We start from the raw sequence: 25,156 nt of genomic DNA on the forward strand, positions 1-25,156 counted from the left end.
AAATCTATTCTGGAATATATGACATACTAAACTAGAGATAGTGGTTCACACATGTTTTCAGTTTGAAAAATTCAGTTCTTAAGCTTTACATTTTTAAAGAACTTTGTATTACGGAAATCATACATACAACGAAAAGTAGGCACAATGGTGTAGTGAACCCCCGCTTACCCAGTTTCATCAGTCATCCCTCATGGACAGTCCCATTTCGTTTATGCCCCACTCACTTCCTCCTCACCTTTCCCCCTCTACTTATTTTAAGCAAATTCCAAATACCACATCATTTCATTCTTAAATAACTCAGAATGTAGTTTTCAAAAATAGGAATTTAAGATTAAAAGAACAAAATCACTATATTTTGGATTCTCTTATAAGTGATGTCCTAACGACTTATTAATCCTTAATATAAATGTTCTTAACCTCTCTCTCTCTCTCTTTTTTTTTTTTTTTGCATCAGTGTGTACTCTAACTAGAGGTACCTAATTATATATTGGATGAATATATTGGGGATGAAATATTTTTTTCTTGAGTTTTCTGCCTATTTGGTCACTGGACTCTCATTGTGATTACACTATTAAAACATGGCAGGAAAACCAAATAAGGTTTGAAATTATTTAAAGGTTTTGGGTTTTTTTCAGGATGAAGAGACTCGGCACAGCCTTGAGTGCATCCAGGCCAATCAGATCTTTCCCAGGAAGCAGCTGATCCGGGAGGATGAAAATCTTCAGGTAATTACAGGTCACTTTTGATTATAAAGTAAGCATTTAGCATCATAGTAATAATGTAGCAGAGCTAATGGTTTGAAGTAATGTACTTCAATCATAGTGATATATCTTTTTTCCCCCTAAACCACATAGTAGAAACGCAAGCTGGAAAATATATCTCCTTTTAGAAAGACATATTTCCTGAAAATTCACTGTTTGAGATGATTATCTCTGTGTCATTCCATCATTAGTCTAGAATTTGAATAATTAGATATATTCGAATTATGTGGATATAAACCCAGCCTCTTTTAAGTCCCTTACCCACTTACATATTGTGTTTTAAGTTTGAGTGATGGAGCATTTATCATCCATTCACCTGATCTGTGTTTGAAGACTTTGATTTACTGCTTCAGAACTTTGAAGGGTTTCTTCTTCCATTTTAAAGGTTCCTTTCCTTGAACTCCATGGAGAAAGTACAGAGTATGTGGGCCGTGCTGAAGATGCCATCATTGCCCTTTCAAATTACAGACTTCACATCAAGTTCAAGGAGTCTCTGGTTAATGTAAGTGATAACTAACTAAAGTAGATAGAAAAGGGAAGTCAAAAAACTTGCTAATGCTCTCCCAGAGAGGAGTATTATACAGGGTTGGGTGTGAAAACTGTGTGCTGCTTTTCTCTCAGTTTAGCACCCAGGGGACACTAGGTTAGCAAGCAGTTGTAATGCTTGATTTAAAATGATACACGTAGTTGTGAGCTGAGGTGTCCATTGTTTAATTAAACACTGAATTGATTTGTGCTAGTTAATGCTGTATCATTAAGCTTTATAAGGGTGCAAAGGCTGTATAGACTTTTATTTTTCAATCTTTAATAGTTACCATTGCCTCAGTTGAGATAATTTCCTGGACTTTCATGTCAAATGATGAGATGTATTGAATACTTTGAGCTCAGTGTAGACTGTCATAGGATGAAGTTAGTCTAATGGCTCCTTAGTGCTATAAGTATACAAATAAAGTACAATGTTTATTTGTTTAATGGCCTATGTATTGCTGAAGAAAAGGAAGCCTCTCAATTCCTAAGAGTGCATTTGCCCTTTTCAGTTATGAGGGTACTCTTAATGAACTGGTTCTTCTAGTGCACTCCTGTTATTAATAGATTTTAGTTCATGTGCCTGTTACCACAAAGGCACAAAAGTTCATGTACTTCCACCAAATGAATGCCTTCTTCCTTTTTTACTTGCTAGCATTTTGCCTTTCTGTACTTTGGTTCTAGCACAGAGAAATCTATTATGACATCTTATAAAAGCTCAGAACTATAATTTCATTCAGTTGTGTGTTTTGAGATTCATTTGGGATTCTTTGAGATCTGTCACTTGAGTTCATTTTATTCAGTGGCCCAAAAGTTACCCAGCCTCCTTTATCACTCTCTCTCTCTTTTTTTTTAATCAAGAGACTCAAATTGATGCCATTTTCTTTAGAGTTGGCTTTTATTATTTATGTAGTATTTATGCTTTGTGTTAAGCATTTATATCCAGGAGCCCGTTGTGGCCTGAATTCCTTCTAGCTTTTAGATTTGGGCTATGATCATAGCTGTCATATAAGTATTCTGTTCATCATCTAATAATACACATTAGATTCATCAAGGAAAGAGGCATGCTGTGCTCTCATACCATATAGCACTGTCTTCAGAGGGGTCCATTTGGAATTGGGTGGTCGTCATAAGAGGGGACAGGATAGAAATGCTGATAAAATCCCAGCAACCAGAAATCCCCCTCCAGCTACTGTGAAAGTAATAACAGTAATATAGTAGTCCCCCGCTGTTTTCAGTTTTGCTTCCTGCAGTTTCCATTAGCTGTGGTCACCTGTGGTCCGAAATACTAAATGGAAGATTCCAAAATAAACAATTCATAAGTATTGAGTTGCACACCATTCCGAGCAGTGTGACAAAACCTTGTACCATCCCGGATGACCCCAAGGTGCTAGGGTAGTGATGCTGGAAATTAGGATGTGCCAAAGAGAAGTTGTAAAAGTGCTTCATTTAAAGTGAAAAGATGTGTGAAGTAGTCTCCTCTTTATCTTTGGGGAATATATGCCAAGGACCCCAGCGGATGCCTGAAATTGTGGATAGCAGCAAACCTTAAACAGGGGTGGGCAAAAGTAGGTTTACAGTTGTGAGTATGGCAAACCATATGGTACAAGAATAAATAGTGACACAAGAATAAACTTTTGCATACTCACTGGAAACTACTTTTGCCTACCCCTGTATATATTGAGATACTGTGTTTTTCCTATACATACATATCTGTGATAAAGTTTATTTTATAACTTAGGCACAGTAAGAGATTAATAATAACTAATAGTAAAATACAACAATTATAACAATATACAGTAATGAAAGTTAATGGGAATAGCTTTGGGGCCACTTTTAAGTGAAATAAGGGTTACTTGAACACAAGCGCCGTGATACTGCTACCATTGATCTGATAACTAAGACAGCTACTAAGTGAGTAATGGGCAGGTAGCATACACAGCCTGGATATGCAGGACAAAGGGATCAATCATGTCCTGAGTGGGATGGAGCAGGGCAGTGTGAGATTTCATGACAATACTCAAAATAGCATGCGATTTAAAACTTAAAAATTGTTTATTTCTGGAGTTTTCCATTTAATATTTTTGGACTACAGTTGACCCATGGGTAACTGGTATTGCAGAAAGCAAAACTGCCAAAAAGTGTGTGGGGGGATGTACTACTATGTGTATAGGAAAAAACATAGTATATATAGAGTTCAGTTCTCTCTATGGTTTCAGACATCCACTGGGGGGTCTTGAAACATATCCCCCATAGATAAGGGGGGACTGCTGTAATAAGTAGAATTGCCCAACTTAATTTTGTGTTTAAATTATGTTTAAGAGGCTAGAATCAGTGAAATTCTACTAAAATTGCTTTGGGGATGAGTTAGTTTCGTTATCGATTACATTTTTCTTCGACACAGTTCCCTATTTCTCAGCTTGTTGGTTTATGGTGAAGTATTTTAGGGAGTATTTTTAGATCTATTCCAGAATTGGGTCTGTGGGGGAGAGAGCTTGGATTTGATCATGTTATTCACCAGCCTCAAAGGCCTTGAACACTTTTAGGATGATGAAATTACTTAGTATGATGTCAGGGTAAGTCGTGGTCCTTGTTCCCTGCCAGCTTTTCTCTTTCCCTTTTTTCTCCTTCTCCCCTTGTTGCTAATAAAACTACCCTCCTTAGACTGTTCGGCCATACCTCACATTCTGAGTTCTCTCTCTTCTCTCCTGCCCAGGGGACTTCTCTTCATCAGTCAAAACCCAAATCGGGATAATTTCTTCTGTAAAAACTTTTTCAGTCCCTGACAGTTTATTACACTCCTCTGGCTTCTTCTGTATTTTGAATATACCATTACAACATACCAGATATGTTGTAATTTTTTGTTATTCATCTTTTCATCTTCAGAATCCAGTGTATCTTCTACTACCATGATATTTAGTAAATATAGGAGTGGGCAAAAATAGATTTACAAATAATACAAATAAATAATACAATAATAAATAATAACACAAAAATAAACACTGTTTCATATACTAACAACTGTAAACCTATTCTTGCCCACCCCTTTATTATGTGAATTGAAGTTAATATGACCTCAAAATGGATATTAGATCATTTAAAAACCCTTGTTAGGTTTAAAACTCATTTTAAAACAAATCTGTGTCATAGGCCTGTATTATCATTTCTAAGAGTAGTTGTATAAGTAGGTTGTTTACTAGAATTGTTGGTCCCCCTTTGTAATTGAGGTATACACTTAAGAAAACTTACCACTTACATACTTTTGACCCATTTCCTCACCTAAAACTGTTTTCTCAGATAGCATTATAACCTTCTATGGCATAGAACCTGCATGTTACTTAAAAAGCCCAAGATAATGGCTATATGCAGAAAGATGATTGTGCAAAAGTATTTTGGCATTGCACTCACTTTGAACATTTCAGATGGAGGGAGACTAGGATTTCTCCATACAAATAAATTAATTACATCACAGTAAATGCTAAGGTTCCTAAAACCCGTGGTTATTCTGGGAAACAATGGCTCTTCCTGCTAGGTGCTGGATGGAGACCAGTGAGTTGGTGGTGTTGCCTCTCCCTCCCTCTCTTCCTCCCTCAGCAGATAAGTATTTCAATAAAATATGTGAGGTCAGGAGACTCCCTTTAAAGGTTATTAAATCTAAATCAAACACAGTTCAACTATCAAAGCCCAAATGTACTAGTGTATAATGTGGCATGCTCCAGTTTACATAATTTTATATGCTTTTAAATCAGTAAATTTAATACTTTAGAAAATAATTTGCCATGAAGTTTTAAATAGCTACCTGGCATCATATATTCTCTTAAACTTTTTTTATTGTGGTAAAATTGGCATACAAGATTACAAACATACATTACAGGTGTACAACATTATAATTCAGTATTTGTATAAACTGTACCATTGTTGTAAGTCAAGTTACTGTTCATCACATACATTCTCTTTTAATTTCACAGCATATTGAGTGAAAGTCTGTAGACCTAGATACTATAAACATCATTACTTTAATCCACACACATTCACTGGATATCAGGTTTCCAATTTCTAGGGTCAAGAACCTCTTTAATAGAGTTCATTGGTAGCATTTAAGGTATAAATCTCTCCCATTCTGTGCTTTGCCCAAACTATACTTTTACAGGTGTACAGGTATATTTCTCTGATGTTCAGCTAATTTATAAACACGTAAGTGTTCAAGTGGAATTCACGAAAGTTTAAAACAATTTTTGTTGTGTAATTCAATAGACTGCCCCTCAGTCTACTGCTTCTGAAATCACAGTAAGTAGCATGAGAAAGCGAGGCGGTTTTTGCACATGTGCTTGGAACAAATTGGTTTTGAATGCCAGTTGCTCACCTTGCAAGTCAGCAAAATGTGTCCTCTCTGCATGAGTTTCTTCCCTCTTACTAGACAAAGTTCTAGTGGTACCCTATAATGAGAACAATTTGTGGGGTGAGGCTAAAGCCCCACAGCTTATACATAAGCAGGTGGAATTGTGACCCTCAAACAACGTAAACTGAATTTCAACTAGAAATCATTTCAGCATGAGTATTTAGAAGGACATTGAAACTTCTGTTTTCTAGGGCTGTCCTGTTAATGCTTCTGAGGTAAAAGGTGGAACTGTAGCAGCGGGAAACACCTTTCTTGGCATTTTTCACATTTTCCATTGTCTTAACTATAGTACAGCAAAAATCTTTATTCTGCAAACATCAGTAAGAGGTTACTATTAACACTTAATGCACTTTGACCTTAGTATTCATATACCAGTACAGGCATCTGAAACCTGTGTTGGACAAGTAGCTTATAAATACCAAGGGAGAACAACAAAAATTTGTGTCTTTAACCTGTGACAGTCTTCTTTTTAGGACTGGTTTTTGAATGCTAAGATTTAGTGCCCAGATATTCCACAGTTTATTACAGATTTTAGGTTTAGAATCATTACTTGATTTATTTTCACATAGTTTCTATCATTTTTACATAAAATATTTATAAAGATTAGTACTTCCCATTCAGGCTTTGAAAAGGACATTTGTCTTTAAAAGGTAGAAATTATCCCAGTTTTAAATTTTGGTGCTTAAAAACAATACACATGTGCACGTGTGTGTGCAGCCCCCCGCCCCCCATGAGACAGTACTATGGGTCTTTAATAACTGTGCATGTCTACTAAATCTTTAACTGCTGCTCTTCTGCTTTTTTGGATTGATGCTCTTATGAATTTTGGTGTTCATGATATAACTTCTGGCCTTTTGGGAAATTGATTAACAGCACTGTGTGTGTTTGATGCGTTGTTTTTAGCGAGAGTTTGGTGGAATTTATAAGAGGAAGAGCACTGTAAAAGGGAGATACAATTTCCTGGCAGCAAGGAGGTAGAGGGGAAAAAAGCAAAAAAGAAAATTAGTTGCTATAAAACATTTGAATTAGTAGGCTAGAGAGGATTCGAATGTGACTTTAAATTTCTTACTACTCTTCCTTGGATAGAATTGCCTCTAAGGCATCTTGGGTTAAATTCTGTTTTCCTCTTGAACATCCCTGGTGGAGAGGTCTTAATGTGGTAGAAGAACTAACGTAGCGCTCATAAAGAAGGGAAGGGTGATCTTAAGAGGAAGAAAGGTGCACCATATACATAATAGAAGGAACCTGGGCTGGAGGACAGACATAGATTATGGTCCTGAGTTTGTCACTAGCTTACCTTCCTGGGCTGTAAAGTCGTCTTGCTCTTGAATCTGTAATTGTGGGCTTATGAGATTGGGTTTTGGGTATGTTTAATTACAGAAATGGTAAGAGATCCTCTTCATCTGTGAGGAAAGGCAAGGCATTTATAGCAGTGGAGTGGGCTTTAAAAATGTAGGGAAACTTAGTATGTTTTGGTGGAGAAATGAAGAGGAAAAGAAGTCTATTTGTGCCTTTTTAGAAGAGGAGGCATTCTGTGAAGGGAACAGGTAATGGGGACATTGAGGTAGGAAGGAGAAGAAAAAGGAAGATGCTCATTTGATACAAAATCAGGCATTTTTCTTTTACATGTTCCTATTCTTGCTTCATAGTTAAACCAGTGCATTTAACAATCTGCATGAGTATTAAAATGTTTTCTGTATCTATGACACATGATGTACTCTGGTGGTTTCTAGTATGTTCATATCAGCAATCAACAGTCTTATTCTTTTCCCCTAAATTTGTGATGTTAAAATACATGAAAATTTGTATATCAAGTGCATTTTAGGTAGCAGATTCTTTGCAAGCTCTGAGTTGTTTCATTATTCTTATTTTGGAAGTCTGGGCATAGGTCCTTAGTGTCTGGTCCACTAGGAGGGATATAAAACTTACCTGTTCTTTGTAGCTAAGTAGCACAGGCTGGTGTCTACTCTCTCCAGCAGCTGCTAATAGCATTAGTTGGTTTTCAATAATTGAAGGGGACCTGGGATGCAGGTGACTGCAGAGATAGCAGCCTTTCCATGTGGATTTGTAAAGCTTGCCCTCACTGCACCCCAGGCTCTTTCCATTCCTTATACCTTGGAATTCCTAAGTTTTGACTATCTGAGGTTCAGGCAGCAGAGGCTGGTGGCATATAGGAAGGGGGGAAGCTTGTCCAAGGAAGTCTGGAAGCAGGCAAAATTTTAGTTGGTAAAATTTTAGAAAATTGAGATTAGAACTCAGGCCTCTTAATTGTCAGTCTTGCCATCACTTTTTTCTCCCTGGGCTGAGGGGGTTGAGGAAGGCGGGACGGGGGGGGGGGTAAATAAAAAAGAAAAATATGAGAGTGTTACAGGCACCCAAAGGAGTATTCTGAAAGTGAGTCAATATTCTCTTCTTAATCTCCTATTCCTCCTTTACTGAAATAGTGGTGGTGGTGGTGGTTTCCTTCTTAGATGTACAGGTCTTGAAAGAAATTTTAGCTGTATCACAACACCTTGGGGTTAAGGACTTAAAAACAAAGGGCCAATGCTTCTTTTTTTTCTTAGCACACAGGTGAGATTTCAGTTTGTCTTACTGTCAATCCTATTACAAGTGTAAGGGAAATTTGTAGATTATAGACTGAGAACTAAGCAAGAAGGCTCTGGTCCTGAAGTAGAAACTCCCAGCTAATATCCGAGTGTTATTATTTTGCTTTCTTCTCTTTTTGAAATCCCTGCCCCAGTTTCTGTTTCTTTGTCCAGCACTGGGCTTATTTTTGATCCCAACATACTTGTTCCGAGAGTTCACCACTAACTTTGGCAACTGCCTGGTGGGACAGCGTTTCTGAAACAGCTCAGCTAACATGAAGGCCACCCTCTGCAGGCAGCACTCCCTTGTTTCTCTCTGTGTTGGAGAAAACTGCTTCCTTCTTCTCATGCTAAACATGAATTGATTGGATGCTACTTGCAACTTGCGTAGTCATATTTTGTCTGGCATGATACAGCATGAGAAGCAGTGTGTTCTAACCTTTCCCAAAGAGCAAGAGTGTCTGCTATTTTTTTTCTTTTTTCCCCTAACCAGACTTTCTTTAGAAGTCTGGAAAATTGCCTTTTGAAGCCAGTGGTTGAGTCCAGATGAATGGAGGGCGAAGAGGAGGAGTCTCATGTCAATTTGAAGATTTGTTACCCTGTTCAGATGCTTCCCCTTCCTATTTGTCTTTTCCCTTCTTTGACCCTCTTTACTGTTGTGTTTATGTCCTTAGGTTTATTCAGTAGACTCTGCTGACCTGATTGACAGGGAGGAAATTATTCTAGTGTGCTCATATTTCAAGTTCCACCTGGCAAACAGGGCTCCTCAACTGGTCTTTTAAAACAAATTAGACCTAGTTAGTTCTAGGACCTTTGCCCACTGTATGGCCTGCTCCTTCCTCCTTGATTCCTGTGGCCCTATTCTAGTGAGCAGAAAGCCTGGCCAGCAGCTGCTGTCCTCTTGTCTTTTCTGTGCAACCTACAGGCAGTTTAGATTTCCAGTCTTTTTCAGGATGCTCCTTTGATGACACAAAGCCATAGGCTCACTTCATCATTTGGGGCAAATGACAAGTATAGTTCCACTAGCACTTTGATCTGCAGTTCTTTCCTATAAACAAGACAGATCACCATTCTAGTTCCCTTCAGCTTTCATGTCATTACATATCACAGCTGACTGTAACATCCCAAGTAGTACAGTAGTTTCAGTGATGAGCTTGTGAATTTGATGCCTGGGAGATGACATATTTCCCATATTTCTTCCAGAGGTGGTGCCTCCTCTTTACATATCGGGTCTTTGATGTAGAGATAGAGATAGAGAATGGGAAACCATAATTCACTCAGTCCCTAATTCACTCAGTGGTAGTCCATTTGAGTACTATTGATTGAGATAAGTTTGCAGTTGTTTGCTCCTTTCACCTGTGGAACTTTCTAATCGTTCTTATTGGACACATTGAATCACTGTGGGGTCAATGCCTTTTTGACTAAGGGGACTTTATCTCCTTTAATTGCAGGTTCCATTACAGCTTATAGAAAGTGTTGAATGCCGAGATATATTTCAGCTTCATTTGACTTGCAAAGACTGCAAAGTTATCAGGTATGTGATATGTTTATGCTCCTGTGTAGTGTGGAAAATATTTTTTAAAGAATGGATTTATGGTTTGGTAACAGAAAAACAGCTTTTGAGGATTAGCCTTGTTAGGAATATTTTTCTGTAGTTAGTATCCGAAATATTTCAGGTTACTTTGTTATTTGGAATCTGTGTTTAAATTTTTTTATTTGGAGTCCTGGCTGGTGTGGCTCAGTGGATTGAGTGCCAGCCTGTGAACCAAAACAGCACAGGTTCGATTCCTGGTCAGGGCACATGCCTGGGTTGTGGGCTAGGTCCCTGGTTGCAGGCATGTGGGAGGCAGCTGATCATTGTATCTCTCATACATCGATATTGCTCTCCCTTTCTCCCTCATTTTCCCCTCATGTAAAAATAAATCAATAAAATATTTTTAAAAATAAGTTTTTTATTTGGAAATATTTTCAAATTTACAAAAAAATGCAAAAAAAAAATAGTACAAAGAACACCTATATTGTTAACATTTTACCCCCTTTGCTCTATTGCTTGTAGGGGCTGTGTGTGTGTGTGTGTGTGTGTGTGTGTGTGTGAGAGAGAGAGAGAGAGAGAGAGAGAGAGAGAGAGAGAGAGAGAGAAGATTCTTTTACTTAACTATTTGAAAGTAAGGTAATATCGTGGTTATCTTGAACTACTTCAGTGTGTTTTCCTAAGAATAGGGATATATTCTTACATAATCACAGTATTACTATAAACTCACTATTTTACACTTACAATGCTTTTATCCAGTCTACCATTCTTGTTCAAAATTTGTCATTTGATGTAATAATGCCCTTTGTAGCATTCTGCCTCCTGGATCACAACAGGATCCACACAAAGTCAGATACTACATTTAGTTGGCACAATTCTACAGCTTCCTTTAATGTGGAACATTTTTCGCCGCCTTTGTCTTTATGACATTTTGAAGAATACTATCTTTTATTTTAATAAACTGTCTCTTACTGTGTCTGTCCATGTTTCCTCATAATTAAATTTAGGTTGTATGTTCTCAGCTGTTATACTGTATATATGAGGTGGTGTCCTTTTCAGGGTATTGTATTAACATCCGGAGGCAAATAGCATCCATCTGTACCTTGTTGGTGCTGTTAACTTTGATCACTCTATCAAGGTGCCCACCTGCTTTCTATATGATTTCTGAACTTTCTCCCTTCTAACTAATAAATAGTCTGTAGGAGGCACTATAAGACAGTGCAGATTCCTGGTTCTCATCAAATTTCTCCATAGATTTAGCATCCATTAATGTTTTTATTTGATCTAATCTTTAATGGTTACAAAATGATACCTGAAACGCCTTTTTAAATTTAATAGCTCTGCAAGTTTTAAATTCCCCAAGTTTTTGCTTTATCTCTTTGACCTATTCTGGTGTGCCAGTATACATTGTATGTTGGCATATGGATGAGCTGCATTGCTTGGGACAAGGGAGAGGTTTAAGTGGCCTCCTTGGTTTTAAGGTAAATATTTAAAGCTGCTTTTTAACCACTGAGATTTGGCTTACTTTGATAGATAGTGGCTACAGCTCACAGTTTAAAAATCTTGCTTATTAATTACTCAATTTTAAACACTATCTACATATGAAAATGTAATTTTACAGTAATTATTTTAATCTCTTAGTTTTATAGTCTTAAAGTTGTAATTGATAATAGAATTATTTTGTTCCCTACATTGTCACATGAATACCATAATGTATTACATCGTATTTTTCATCTAAACAAATTTTGAAATTACTCCTTAAGTGACAAAAAGTATTGCCATGATTTGAGCTCAGCCTAATATATCATAACAAAACCAAAAGAACTTCTCTAAACATATTTCTTAAGAGGGACAATTATAAAGTTTTGATGGAAAAAAATAGAAGGAAATACCACTCATGGAAGAGAATAAGTGCCATTTTATTTTAATAATTGACATTAATCAACCTCAGAAGAGATTTCATTAGTCTAACAAAATAAGTTTTCCACATATCCAGGTTTCCTCTTTTTGACATTTTGTACCATTGGCTAAAATATGTTGGCCGGTTTTTATTATAAATGATAAATATGTGAATAACCACTTCTAATGCTTTGTTGACTACAGTTATCACTTTGCCATGAGTAGGCACTATTGAAATGTGGCTTCCGTTAGGTTTCATTGTTATCTGTCTTCTGATTGCACCCATACTTGTTTGGCTTTACAAAGGTGTCAGTTTTCAACTTTTGAGCAGTGTCAAGAGTGGCTTAAAAGACTGAACAATGCAATCCGACCACCTGCTAAAATAGAAGATCTCTTCTCGTTCGCATACCATGCTTGGTGCATGGAGGTTTACGCCAGTGAAAAAGAGCAACATGGAGACCTGTGCAGACCAGGTAGGCCTTTTCTAAAATATGCAAATGGTGGCTTTTTCAAACTTAACATGAAATGGGACTCCTAAGCATTCATATATTCAATCAAATATATATTTTATGCAGTACCTAGCATGTACCCATCATTTTTATAACCTCAGTAGAACACGTTTCGTGCTTTTCAGGGGAAGGAAAGAACACAAGATTTGATATCATAATTAATTGGGCCTAAAAACCAACTATACTAAGATTTGATGGTTATTTTGGAAGCCTAGTGGAAAGGAGCTGTGAGTGTTGTATACAGATCTGAGAAGACGTCATGTTAGAGGTAGCTTTGAAGTTCCAGTGAGAGAGAATGGGGAAAAGAATGATAGAGCAAGTAGCATGAACAAAAGTATAGAAGTGTGAGGTTAGGCCATATAATTGTGGAGTACAAAATGGTCTTTCACTGTTTTTGAATTTTCAAGGTATAGAATGCCTGTTGTCACCCCTTTCATATCAAGATGATGAAACAGAGGTCCAGAGAGGCCAGGTGGCTTCCTTTAGGACAAACACAGAAGCTGAGCCTGTGCTGGATCCAAGATTTCCTAATTCCTCATTAAATCTTTGTCCCATTTATTATCTTTCTCCCTCAGAAGTGGTGTTTATTAAGTTCATGTTATTTCTCTGCATGTAGTTGCTTGTGAACTTTATGTCACTATAAATAGAACTTTGCGGATCCAACACTGATTCTTTAGTGTATCCAGTTTGGGAGCAAAGTCTTGAATTCCTAAGCAGTGAAGAGTTCTGAGCTCTCTTCCAATAAAGTTTACTTTTGGAACATTTTTCTTTAAACCTCAGTTTTTAATTGTGAATCTTCAATTTTAACAATTCTGCCCTGGGTCATTTTAAACATTTGAGGCTAATCTAGCTATGTTTGCATCAGTTTCTTCTTGGCTGGTCGAAGTTTTTGGTGTATATTCCTGTTTAAATAAAATATAACAAACATAAGCATCATGTTATCTTTACAGATGCTTTGATACATATTTTCCTTTGGTCATTATGATCTCATCAAACAGGCAGGATAGACTGGTATCTCTGTTTTGGGAGCCAAAGAAAAGGAGACTCAGAAGTAATGTTGCCAAGTCCCCTGGTAGGCAGTGACAGAGCCAGAACATAAACCCAGTTCTTAGCTATTGAGAGCTGACCGGGTGAGGCGCTGTGGATACAAAGACCCTACTCTTGTTGAGCTTCAAGAAAAGCCTCAGGAATCAAAGCTCCCCATGAGCCTTGTCAGGCCAGGGCAACCCAGAGTCATCTGCAAGAGACCATACCAGCCTTGGAAAATTATGAGAATGAGCTGTTAAACTGTCTCTCACTTTACTCCCTTATCCAATGCATCATTCATTTTCTTTTTTCCTTTCTTATTGAGATGCCATTGTATTTTTAAAATTTTTTTGTTTCTTTATTTGTCGCTGGTCCTTTTCAAATTTTTTTAAAGTTCAAATTTATACACAATGAAATGCACAATTCTTACGTGTACATTTGGTGTAAGACTCCTAACTCCGAAAGTATTGCCCTAGTTTCGGGTTGCCAGCATTTGGTCAAGGACGCTTGCTCTCTCCTAACCTGTCACAACCACACACTGAAAATTCCTCATTTTTTTAGATGATTCCCTGTTCCCTGGATAATTTTAGTTGTTTCCTTTGTATTTGAGCCAGCTCTTAGGATATTCCTAAAATAGGCCAAATCAGAACTTCACTTTAGTCTTTTAATTAAGGATGGTTTTGTCCTGAGCTGGGATGATGTTGGTTCTCGGGTCCTTCCCTTCCTGATGATATTTGGTATTCTTTGGCCACCAGGCTTTACAACTGTCCACAGTATCCTCTGTTTTTTCATGGGTTTGTGATGGATAGAGGTATTTGGCGGGCGAAGCACTCACTTAGGAACTAGATAAACTAAAATCAAATCCATATTTTGCCATTTAATTCAAAAAAATAATATTGGGTAAACCACTTATCCTTTCTCTACTTTAGTTTCCTTTGTTCTTTAAATTGGGGCATTCTTGTTTTTTCTGACCAAGCCGATCTGGGTATCCTGAATATCAAATATGTTACGCTAGAGAGAGTTCAATTCAGTAAATGTTTTTGTACCGCCTAGGTGCCATGTTTGTGAAAATATTTTGGAAATTATGAATATACAAGGTGATGCCATGCCATTGTAAATAATTAGTTGGAACTTAAGTAAAGGTTGTATTTTGTTTACTCCCAGCATATACAGTCCACATGGAAGTTAACCTATTATCACTCACATGGAATCTTACTGTACTTCACTGACTTGGTTTGCATGAGTGTGTATATATGGTTTTTTTCCCTTATTTATGTTATGAAATATAGAGGAAAAACTTGCTGTTAAAAAAATACCATGGTGGCATTTTTAAAGCCAGTCAACCTGGTTCTTCTGTCTCCTCCCAATATTGTTGAGTGTTGGTGGTGGCAACATCATTACTCACCAAAATGTACATACCAGACAACCACATTTTTATAAGTTGGCTTTAGGATGAGACAGCGTTTGAAATATTTCAAAGCGATGCTTTTGTATAATCTGCCCCGATACATGAGATCACAAGCACAGACGCTAAGGGGTAGAAGTTAGATTAGTCTTTCAGCAGTTAGTAAAGACTTTTATGGATTCTTTGCCTATCCTGTTAAGAATGAAATGTATCAGAGAGGAGGGAATTGGGAAGATTACATTATTACCTTGTATTCATATAAACCTAAGTTTCTGACTATTGAACCTGTTACAGTTAAGCCAGCTACACTGTGGCCACAGCTTTAGGTCTTCTAGGTCTTAATAGGTTTTGGAAGAAGTATCAGCATTGCTTTTGTAATTCATCTGTGAAACCTGCAAAAGCCATCACAAACCTTTTTATTCTACTTTTAGCTCCATTTCATATGCTAAGAAAAGAATGGGCTAAAAGCTTAAATCTTGTCTCCCATATGCTCAACTTCTCTTCCTCATTGAAATGGCCTTCTTGGTGATTGTTCTGTACTTGAGCATTAATCTGAAGTCTTGACAGATGACTGGGCAATTCAGTGTAGTAGCATCAGGCTCACTTCTCTGACCTCTCTTCTGTGAAATGCCAATTAAGCACATCTTGTTTAACAATGAACAGCATATGACTCCGGGTTTTAGACAGTTGTGCAGCTGCCTGTTTATATAAAGTAAAAGCCATTGCCAGCAGAGTCTGTCTTCTGAGTTTGAATACCATCCACTAACTATACATCTAGATGACTGTAGTGGAACTTTTATTCATAGAAGAGAATGATTCTTCTCTCCATGTTTGAAAATTGGGAGGGCTAGTTCTCACCTTCTTTGACTTTGGTTCTGTTTTTCCTGACATACATAGGGGCCTGGGCCTTCTATCCCAGGCATTTAAGCCGCGTGGAATTGTGGGCTTGAATATTCAGAATCAGCCAGGGAGCTAGACTTTTTTTGGGCGGGGGGGGGGGGGCGCATTTTTAGACTACCAATTGACACTGTAGTTATGATAGAGGAGCTTGTTGCTTTAAAAAAATGTTTTTGTTCCCATAAAAACAAAAAATATTAAATGTTAAAAAGGAACGAATCCTCATTTGAGGATAAGGATAGAGGAGGCAGACAGGAAGGTTTGAAGTGGAAATGTAAAGCCAAACAGAAAAAACTATGACCTTAATATTGCAAATAAATTGGGATGGCTTCCAGTCAAGATGGTGGTGTAGCAGGTAAATGTGATACTGGAATCCTCCCACAATCACATTAAAATTACAACTGAACTGTAGAAAAACCATATAGAAACACCTGAAACCCAGTTGAATGGAAGTCTTATAACTAAGGATATAAAGAAGATGACACATTGAGACTGAACCCTGATTTTTTGGGGGTAAACATGTGCATAGGAAAATTGTCCAGCCTCCCAGATCTTTGAAGCTAGTTTGGCTGTGTGACATAGTTCTGGCTAATGAGATAATCATGGACGTGGTAACTGGAGATGTGAGATCATGGAAATGGAGCAGACATAGTGAGGACATGAGGTATTAAGCATGAGGACAAAAAGCATAACTCACTAAGGATGGTGTTGAGGCTAGAAAGCCTGGGTCCTACCAACATCATAGAGCAGAGGCAACTGTCCTAGATTGCCTACTTCCATATTTGCTAATTTTAAGCTACAGTTGGCTGAGTTCTCTGTTACTTACACACTATTCTGAAACACACAGGTGGGCCTCAGCTTTCACCTCATTTAGAGAACAGTGCTCTCCTGAGCGCAGGAACAAAGCCTTCTTTATCTAGGTGTTCTCCATGGTGCCTAGCTAAAAAGGAGAAGATCTAGGGAATACTGAAGTGATTTTAGATTATAAAGGGATACAGGGAATCTAAGGCTTCTTTTACATTGTTGATTCTTAATCAAGGTCACATATCAGAGTCATTGTGTATATAAACATGCAAACATATACATACCTGGGCTCCATTTCCAAACATTCAGATCCAGAAGGTCTGAGATGGGATCCTGGCATCTGTATTTAAGAAATAAAAAATTTATAGGTGGGATTGAAATTCTATGTTCATAAAATTGCCAGGAAACTTGGCTTTAACTTCATGTACTGTACATATCCACTCATCTTTGTCTCTCAAATAGTACCATCCAGAAAAATCTGCCATTCATGGTCTTCCTAAATTCTTCAGTCCTACTTGGAACCTTAATGGTCAGAACTCTGCCCCCCCCACCCCCGACGCACTCCCTCATTAATGAAATGTGGTTTAGTGTAATACCCAGAACCTTTTATATTTTAGCCATTTGAGAGGAACACAAATTAGAACAAGCAAGAATTAAATCATGGCTTGTCAGTCTAGAGCATTTTCAATGAGGAAACCTCAAGAGTGTGCCTAGTAAGGAGTTACAATTATAGCATCCCTTAAGTAATTAAAAAATTTCAAGGTGGCTAAATAGTGCTTGCCTCCGGAAGGGTTGGGGCAGGGACATGAGTGCATCCAATCAGGTAGTAGCGATACTCTGGAGCTTCAGAGTGGGACTGTTTCAAAAAGTGGGTGGTAGGTCCATGGATATTTGCTGTCTATATGCCTTGTATATGCATTAGATATATGCTCGTGAGTATGAACCGATTCATTAAAATATTGAGTAATTCAGGCAAAAAAGTAAGTTGGGATATTAAGCATACATAATGTTGAATCAGTGAAAACATGAGAATTCTGAGAGGGATATTCTTAAGTGAAATATAGCAATATATGTGCTTTGTATTGACATTTCTGGCTGAACAAACATACGTGAATGTCTAACAACTTGGCAAAAAGCCAGCTGAATTGATGCAAGATCTGCAGAGAGATTTTTTTCCCCCCAGAAAGCAGTGGTTTTCAAACTGTAGGTTGTGATCCACTAGTGGGTTATAAAATCAGTTTTAAGAAGTGAAATATGAACCCTGGCTGGGTAGCTCAGTTGGTTAGAGCATCATCCCCATAGTCCAAGATTGCAGGTTTGATCCCCAGTCAGGGCACAAATAAGAATCAACCAATGAATGGCTGAAGTAGAATAACACATAAATAAAAATTTTTTAAAAAGAAATGAAATATGAAATACAACATTTAGAATAGAAAATATCAACATGACATCACACATAGTAAGAGTGAGTATTTGTAAAACTTTTTAAAATAAACATGTTGTATTGACTTGTGATGTAAAACAAATCTTATTGTGGGTTGTGATGGTCAGTTTCAAAGTTTATGAAGTCACTGCTTTAGATGTTACAAAGATGATTAAAACTCACTCCTTGCTCTCAAGGAACTTGAAATAACATTTTCTGTGCTTCCTACACAGTATATATTTCTTTGTGTAGCTCACAATTTCATGCTCTAGATGGTAGTTCCAAGTCCTTTGGGCAGTGGTTCTATGTACTGAATTGCCAGTGGTGGTGGGTGGTTGTGGCAGTGATGATGGTTATTTTGTCAGTGATTGTTTTAAAATTATAGGATCCTTTCAGTGTATCTGTGTGTTTATTTTAAGAGGTACTAATGTAAAGGACCATTAATTAAAGTACTTTAACCTTTTGCAGAGACTTGGAGCTGTGTCACAGGATCGGAATACTTTTCTCATTAATTAATGAACTTGGAAGTTGCCATAGTTTTGCAGCTTTCAGATTGAGATTTTAAGTGAAAGCCTCCTAGTATTCTTGATGGTCACTGTTTCTTGCACTTTGTAGACAGGTGGCACCCTAGATAGTTTTTTTTCTATTGGGAAGCCTACATTGCTTCTAAAACTTTCCTAAATGGAATACATTCAGCTGATTATTTCTTCCTGCACCTCTGAACCTCATCTTTTTATAGCGTAAAACAGATAATACCTAGTTTAGTTTAATCTCAAGAAAAGCTGTTTAAATGGGAAGTAGTTTTGTAAAATTGTCCTTCATTCAAGTAATTGCTATTTCCTATTTTGAAGTTCCTCTCCCAGGGAGAAGAAAGCTTTATACGTTGATCATCAGAGCAGTCTGTTTTGTGCTCTTATTATTGTAGTTTCTCCTAGCCTCCACCAACCGTTATTTTATAACATACAACACTGTATATTAGAAGTACTGCTTAATAATTTTTTTAAATAAAATTACTGCCTTACGACTCTGAGTTTTAAAGGATCAAAGTTATTTCACATTTAATGCCTTTGTTTCTTATTGTCTTAAGGAATAAAAAGCCAAAATTCATTAGGGCAAATGTAGATGGGTCACACATGTTTGGGTGGATAGTCTTACAAATGCTAGCATTTGGTAGTATGGTGTTTCCGAGATTCCTGGGTACTGGCAGTTATAGTTTCCTTTTCTGTAATCTGCAATTCTGAAATCTGTAAGGCTCTGAAATCGAAAGATTTTTCTTATTTTATTTGGTGGCTTGAACTGATCTGAGCTGACGTGACACTGTTTGTTGCTTTATTTACCACATTTAGTGTGGTTTATCCACACATTCCATTGTAGAAATACTAATGTTTGATTAAGTAGACCCTGTTGAAAGTGTTAACCTAATAGATATGTACCATCGTAAGATCCAGAAAATTCTAAAGTTCTGAAATTTTGCCTAAAGGGTTTCTGCTGAGGAGTTGTATATCTATATTAATGGGTTGGCCAAAAAGTCTGTTTAGTTTTTTCCATAAAATAAAAGACACATTTTTCATTTTCACCAATAACTTTATTGATTTGGATATTTTGGCTATCCTTTGCATGGTATCACGTTGCTTGTTCTAAGTTAATGTCTCGATTTGATCGCTGTCAATTTTAACTTGTCTAACACGACTATGAAGCATGGTCCAGCAAGAAATCCCCAGCATGAAACTTTGCAAACTACTTTTGACGTGGTACTTTTAGTCACAGTACCTTCATCATATTCATACACTGCACAAATCTTTTACTGTGTTGCGGTTGAGTTTTTACCTTTCTTGAAATAATAAAACACAATATGCCAAAAATGTTGCATATTTTCTTCCATTTTTAATATTAAGATGACTATACAAAAATCCATCAGTTTTGGTTTTTTTAAATGCATGCTGATATGACAGCTGTTAAAATAAAGTCTTAACAAAATTGTTTTGAATGAAATTAAAGACAACTAAGTGCTAGTAGAGTCATTGTAAGGAAAAAACCAAACAAACTTTTTGGCCAACCTAGTAGTCTACTTGGTGAACTGTTGATGTTATTTCTTATGTAAACCATCACTCTGAGTATGGAAGTAGATAAGCAACCAGACTAGTGTGACAAGAACATGGGTTTTGGAACCACACAGACCTATCATAGTAACCTCTCTCAGTTTCAGTTTTGTCCTCTGTAAAATGAGCTCAGTGATAACTCTCCTCAGAGTTGGTAGTAGTGATTAGATGACATACTTCTTCATCAACATTAATTTCTTCATTCATTCAGTCTTATCCTGATAGGGATTTTAAAAAAAAACCCTAAAACCAAATACATGTTATTTTATTTATACAATACTTGCCTTTCCCCCACTTCTTCCCCTTAAAAAATAACTGAGTAGGGTAGCTATGCTTTTATTCACCAGTTTTGCAAAATGGTGTTCATTTCTTCTTTTCTGCTGTCTTTGGCTCCTAGGGGAACACGTGACATCAAGGTTTAAAAACGAAGTGGAACGGATGGGTTTTGATATGAACAATGCCTGGAGGATTTCTAACATCAATGAGAAGTACAAGTGAGTTGTATGGGTCCTCGTGGACTGTTTTACAGCCAGTGCCTTTGCAAAAACCCCCGTTCTCATGTGGCAGAACATTTGAACTTAGACTTTCCTTTCAAATGGAGTGTTTATACATTAAATTTAAGTGTATGACCTTTGGAGGACTTCTTCAGCCTTCTGTTCCCATTGCTATACTGAAGTGGAAGGTGATCCTTAATAGGATTCTGGAACCTTCCTTTCTACCCTCTCCAGGTCTCGGTTTTTCCTGGTACATGCATGTACAGATAACATTTTGTTTACCTGTAGGCAGGTAGCTTCCATTGTTCTCATCAGTTCTTGACATTACATTAGATGTATGATCAGTGATTTCATAGCAGTGATAAAACTCTTAGGAGCTAATTTTTATAACTCTTTTACTTCATACCCCATGAAAGAGACTTAAGTATTATTCTGTTCTTTAATATACATATTGATCTAGAGCTGACTTCACAGCTATGATAATATTTAACCATTAAATATTAATGTAACCATTATTAAATAACTTCTCATTACCTGTTTCCTTGACAGGTATAAATACTTTGGTGGGGGAGGGTAGTTAACTTCTGTGATTTTTGTGATCCAAATTTCTCTAAAAGGAAATTGTCCAGAAAATTTAAATTAATATACCCTTTTCCTCTTAAGGTTCCTGCAGCAGTTGGAAGCATTAAACATACTGTTGCCCTTTGAGCTGCCACAAAATATGATAGCAGTATTCCTGGAGTTTTTGTGGTTAGCCATCAGAGCATTTCATTTTTCTAGGAAAAACTACAGCTAATTACTGTACACAGCTCTTAACATAGACCAATAGCCAAGAAGTTAAGAACCTGGGGTGTTGTGAAGAGCTGGGAGCTACAGCTCTATCACACTGTTGCCTGCTCTCAGTGATAAGTCAAAACAGAGAATGGAGGTGGAGACTAGAGGAGGAACTTCAGAGAGCCTGTGGCTGCTACAGGCTTTGCTTATGTGTAACTCACCTTTCCTATTCTGGAAACTGCTTATCTATAAGTGAGCAGCTAGTACTTGCTGAAGAGCTGATTACTAGGTGGTGTCATATATAGGACAAAGAATATAATAATATTCAGAAAGTAGGATGAAATAGAAAGAACTGTGAACTAAAACAAGCTTGTTGAAAAAAATTTGAGTTCAAAATCCATTGGTTTTCAAAACTCCCTGTTATATGGATTTTAAAAATTAACCTCTTGCTCTGGCTTGTGTGGCTCAGTGGACTGAGTGCTGGCCTGCGAACCTAAAGGTCACTGGTTCGATTCCCAGTTAGGGCACATGCCTGGGTTGTGGGCCAGGTCCCCAGTTGGGAGAGCGCAAGAGGAAACTGATTGATATAGCTCTTGCACATCAATGTTTCTCTCCCTCTCTTTCTTCTTCCCTTCCCCCCTCTAAAGAAAGAAAGAAAGAAAAGAAAGAAAAGAAAAAACTTCTTGTCTGTGAGCCCACTATTTTACCTCAAAATTAGTTTTTGGGAAATTGAAAAGTTTTTTTTTCCTACTATAAAAATGTACTTTTAAATTTAAAACAAGATAAAATGAACAAAACTTAGGGTAAGAGTATTAACTCTTGATCACTGTGTCCTAGGTTATTTTTAGGAGTTTGTGTGTAGGTATTAGGAATTTTATAGAGCTCCTCATGTTCATGGCCATTCTCCTGGCTCAGTGGCTTTTAAATTCCTAATACTTAATCTTCTGGAAACTGAGAATAGGAGAGGTATTTAGTGTGGAATGATCAAAATCCGCCAATTCCTAAGCTACTTTGTGTTTCTTCTGCCTGTTCCTGTAATGAATGGGATAGTTTAGGGCAGGCAGGGTGGCAGTGGTGTAGGTTTAGGTGTAGTAGTACTAGTAGTAGTAGTATTTTAGGGTTTGGATTAAAGGTCTTAGTTGCATTCGCTGTTGAACGGAATATTGGGTTGCCCATGGAGAGATAATTGTCCTGTAAGTAAAAATCCTATCAGAAATACTGCTTCCTAGGGCACCAGCTTGACTAGTGTGCAACTACTAGCATCCTCGCTAATGAAAACAGGTTTTATCCCCAAACGCAATTTGTTGTGAAGTATATTTTATAGAAATTATGACTAATAGCTTATTCATATTACTGACTTGGCTGAATGGGACTATGATTATATATGCAAATAGACTGACCTGTGGTACGGTTTCTATATACCTCTGGTTGCATCTGTTACCTATAATTAGGACATCCTGTTTGGTTTACATAAAAAAATACATTAATAATCCTATGAGATCTCTGGAAACTTGAAACTGGGGGCTCTTGCCCTTCTTTACTTGTTTCCCTTTGACAATAGCCTGAAAGACTGAGGATCTGGTAGAGATAATAAAGACTCTCATTTCTGCAGTTGGACTGGGCACTTGTGTAGTTAAAAATGACCAGTGTATCTGTTATAGCAGAGTTACGGTGGAGTAACTGCCCTTCAACTCCCCTTTTTTTTCATTGTTAGTTAAGACTGGCAGATTCCCAAAAGGCAGCATCAAGTGGAACAGTCCAAGACAGTATCACTTGATATACTCGTATATATAAAGTAAACACATAAGTTAGTCCATCCTGCTGAGCACGCCAAGGCTCAAGTAATGCTCCTCCTTGCTCTTTAACTGGCTCTGGGTGGCTTGATCAACATCCTCATGCTGATTTCACCAAGTGTTTCTCCCTCTTTCACCTTTCCTGCTAGGCTATGTGGTAGCTATCCACAGGAGCTCATAGTGCCTGCCTGGATCACTGACAAAGAACTAGAAAGTGTAGCAAGCTTCAGATCCTGGAAGCGCATCCCTGTTGTCGTCTATAGGTAAGTAAGGTTGATCTTGTGCTACTGCCCGCAGCATGTGGTCTGCTGCCTCTGATGCTGCTAACCTGGGAAGGAAGGGGAGGGTTCAAGAAACTTTGCAGGCAGTTCTGTGCTTCCTTATTGCTAAACCTGCTCTTCCAGTCACACACCAGTAATTACTGCAGCCAGAACATTAGCTGATGATAACATTGACACTGTTAAAAATAAAATTAATAGAAAAGTGGATAGTCTTGCTATTTTAAGATTTTTATGACATTCTGTGGGAAGGTAATATGCTTATTGCATTTAGCTTCAGATGTTGGCCTTTGGATCAAGAAAGATGAGTCCTGGAAATTGAGAGTATAGAGCTGAGTCACTTGTGATAGTCTTACGGTTGAAAAACTTAGACACTTGAAAAGAGTTCTGCTTTGAGAGGAAACATTTAGAGAAGAAGGCTAGATAGAAGATTTGGGCTGGGCAAAGATCTTAAGAAATCAGACAAGAACCTAACATGCATTTACTGAGTTTAGTTGTCTGTAGATCGCAGTAATGATTCCCGAGGTAGCTAGTAGGGAGGCAAAGTCCTAGAAGGTGATAGTTAGTGGCTTGGGGACAAGCACCTGTTTTGGAGTTTAAGTCTTTTCTCTCATATTTCTTGCTATGACACCTCGAGTAAGTTCTTTAACTGACCTCAGCCTGTTTCTAATTGCTGAAATGGGAATGATGTTCTTACTTGTGCATACGCTATGACATCTGAATGAATTTCTAAACCCTGGACTTCTCTAAGCAATATATGGAGTAGGTTGTATGGCACTGTTATAATTCAGTGACTATCTCAGTTCTCATAGAATCATGTTAAAATTTTAAGAAGTCATTACCTCTTATTTTCAAACTGCTTCAGATGTCATCTCCTTGTAATGCTCACATTCTCCGTTTCATTTTCCCAGTTTGCAAACTTTCTGGTCTCTTCATACATTTGGGCCAAACCAGTGAGGCTTAGTTAGAAACTCTTTCACACCAGGAGGTGTTCCACTGAACTAACTGAAATTGTAGGAAGGCATTTATCTCTTCATGTAATTCCCACTGAGGTAACTGTCTTGTTTATTTACTCCACTGTAGGCAAGTTCTGATGGCCACCCTGAATAGAGAGAGATGGAAAAGTATTTGCTTCTGGCCTAGGGGAACCCATTAAGTTTTCAATCTCAATTTCATCACTGTTGTTTTCAGACATTACTAGAAAAGTAGGCCACCAAATTTAGCTATCACTGAAGTGGTAAGGATGACACAAGAATTAGAGAGCAGTGAAAACTGAAAGGTTTTATGAGCCTTATCAGGGATCGGCCCAGCTCAGATGGGGAGAGCAGCCAGCTGCTGCTCGGGCCAATAGCTGTGTTCAGTCAGCAACCCTGGCATTTGTGTGGTTTGCTGACTTTGAACATAAGGGGAAGGACTCTCATTTTCAAAGTAAGGGGCGTAAGTTGAATTCTCCCTGTTGGTAGAGAAGCCTGAAAGTTCAGGTTGAAGGAAAACTTACTAGAATAAACATCGGAAGCCTTTTTTCCCCTTCTCAGATTTATCCTAGGGGGCGTGAACCATGGGTCCCCCCCACCCCTTTCTGGAGACCATACAGTATAAATAAATGAAACATTGTTATTTGCAATTTCTCAGAAAATCTGCTCTCAGCAGATTACAAATGAAAGTTCTTGATGTGGTCCACATAAAATCAGACAGGCTTCCAGGAACAGGCCTAGTGTTTCAGAATATGTGTCTTGTATCTCTGAGCTCCAGACTGGGCTGTTAGATTGAGGTAGTTGAAGAATGTTTTGGGACACTCTACCACTCTTTGCTTGGCCAGCCTGGATGGAAGGGTGCTTCTGAATCCAACATGCATTTACTGAATTTAATTGTTTATACTGCAGTAATGGTTCCTGAGGTTGCTAGCAGCAGTCACTTGACACCACCACACTGAACCAGTGCCTAATGAGTGCTT

General features: G+C 37.7%; 1 protein-coding gene across 8 annotated transcripts in view; it reads left to right on the plus strand.

Moving 5' to 3' along the window:
• The window catches only part of MTMR3 (myotubularin related protein 3), a 121,051-nt gene that overhangs the window by 71,678 nt on the left and 24,217 nt on the right, over nt 1-25,156 (plus strand). For 4 of the 8 annotated variants that reach the window (XM_054594257.1, XM_054594258.1, XM_054594261.1 and 1 more), the window contains exons 4-10: nt 636-725; nt 1,147-1,263; nt 5,541-5,573; nt 9,722-9,804; nt 12,007-12,173; nt 20,261-20,357; nt 23,074-23,187. In XM_054594257.1, the coding sequence (XP_054450232.1) occupies nt 636-725; nt 1,147-1,263; nt 5,541-5,573; nt 9,722-9,804; nt 12,007-12,173; nt 20,261-20,357; nt 23,074-23,187 (701 nt within the window). The remainder of the gene's footprint in view (nt 1-635; nt 726-1,146; nt 1,264-5,540; nt 5,574-9,721; nt 9,805-12,006; nt 12,174-20,260; nt 20,358-23,073; nt 23,188-25,156) is intronic. The other 4 variants (XM_054594259.1, XM_054594260.1, XM_054594263.1 and 1 more) reach the window with 1 other exon arrangement.

The sequence above is a fragment of the Pteronotus mesoamericanus genome, unplaced genomic scaffold, assembly GCF_021234165.1.
Source record: "Pteronotus mesoamericanus isolate MK-2021 breed Mesoamerican mustached bat unplaced genomic scaffold, CSHL_Meso_final scaffold_507, whole genome shotgun sequence".
Classification (NCBI taxonomy): domain Eukaryota; kingdom Metazoa; phylum Chordata; class Mammalia; order Chiroptera; family Mormoopidae; genus Pteronotus; species Pteronotus mesoamericanus.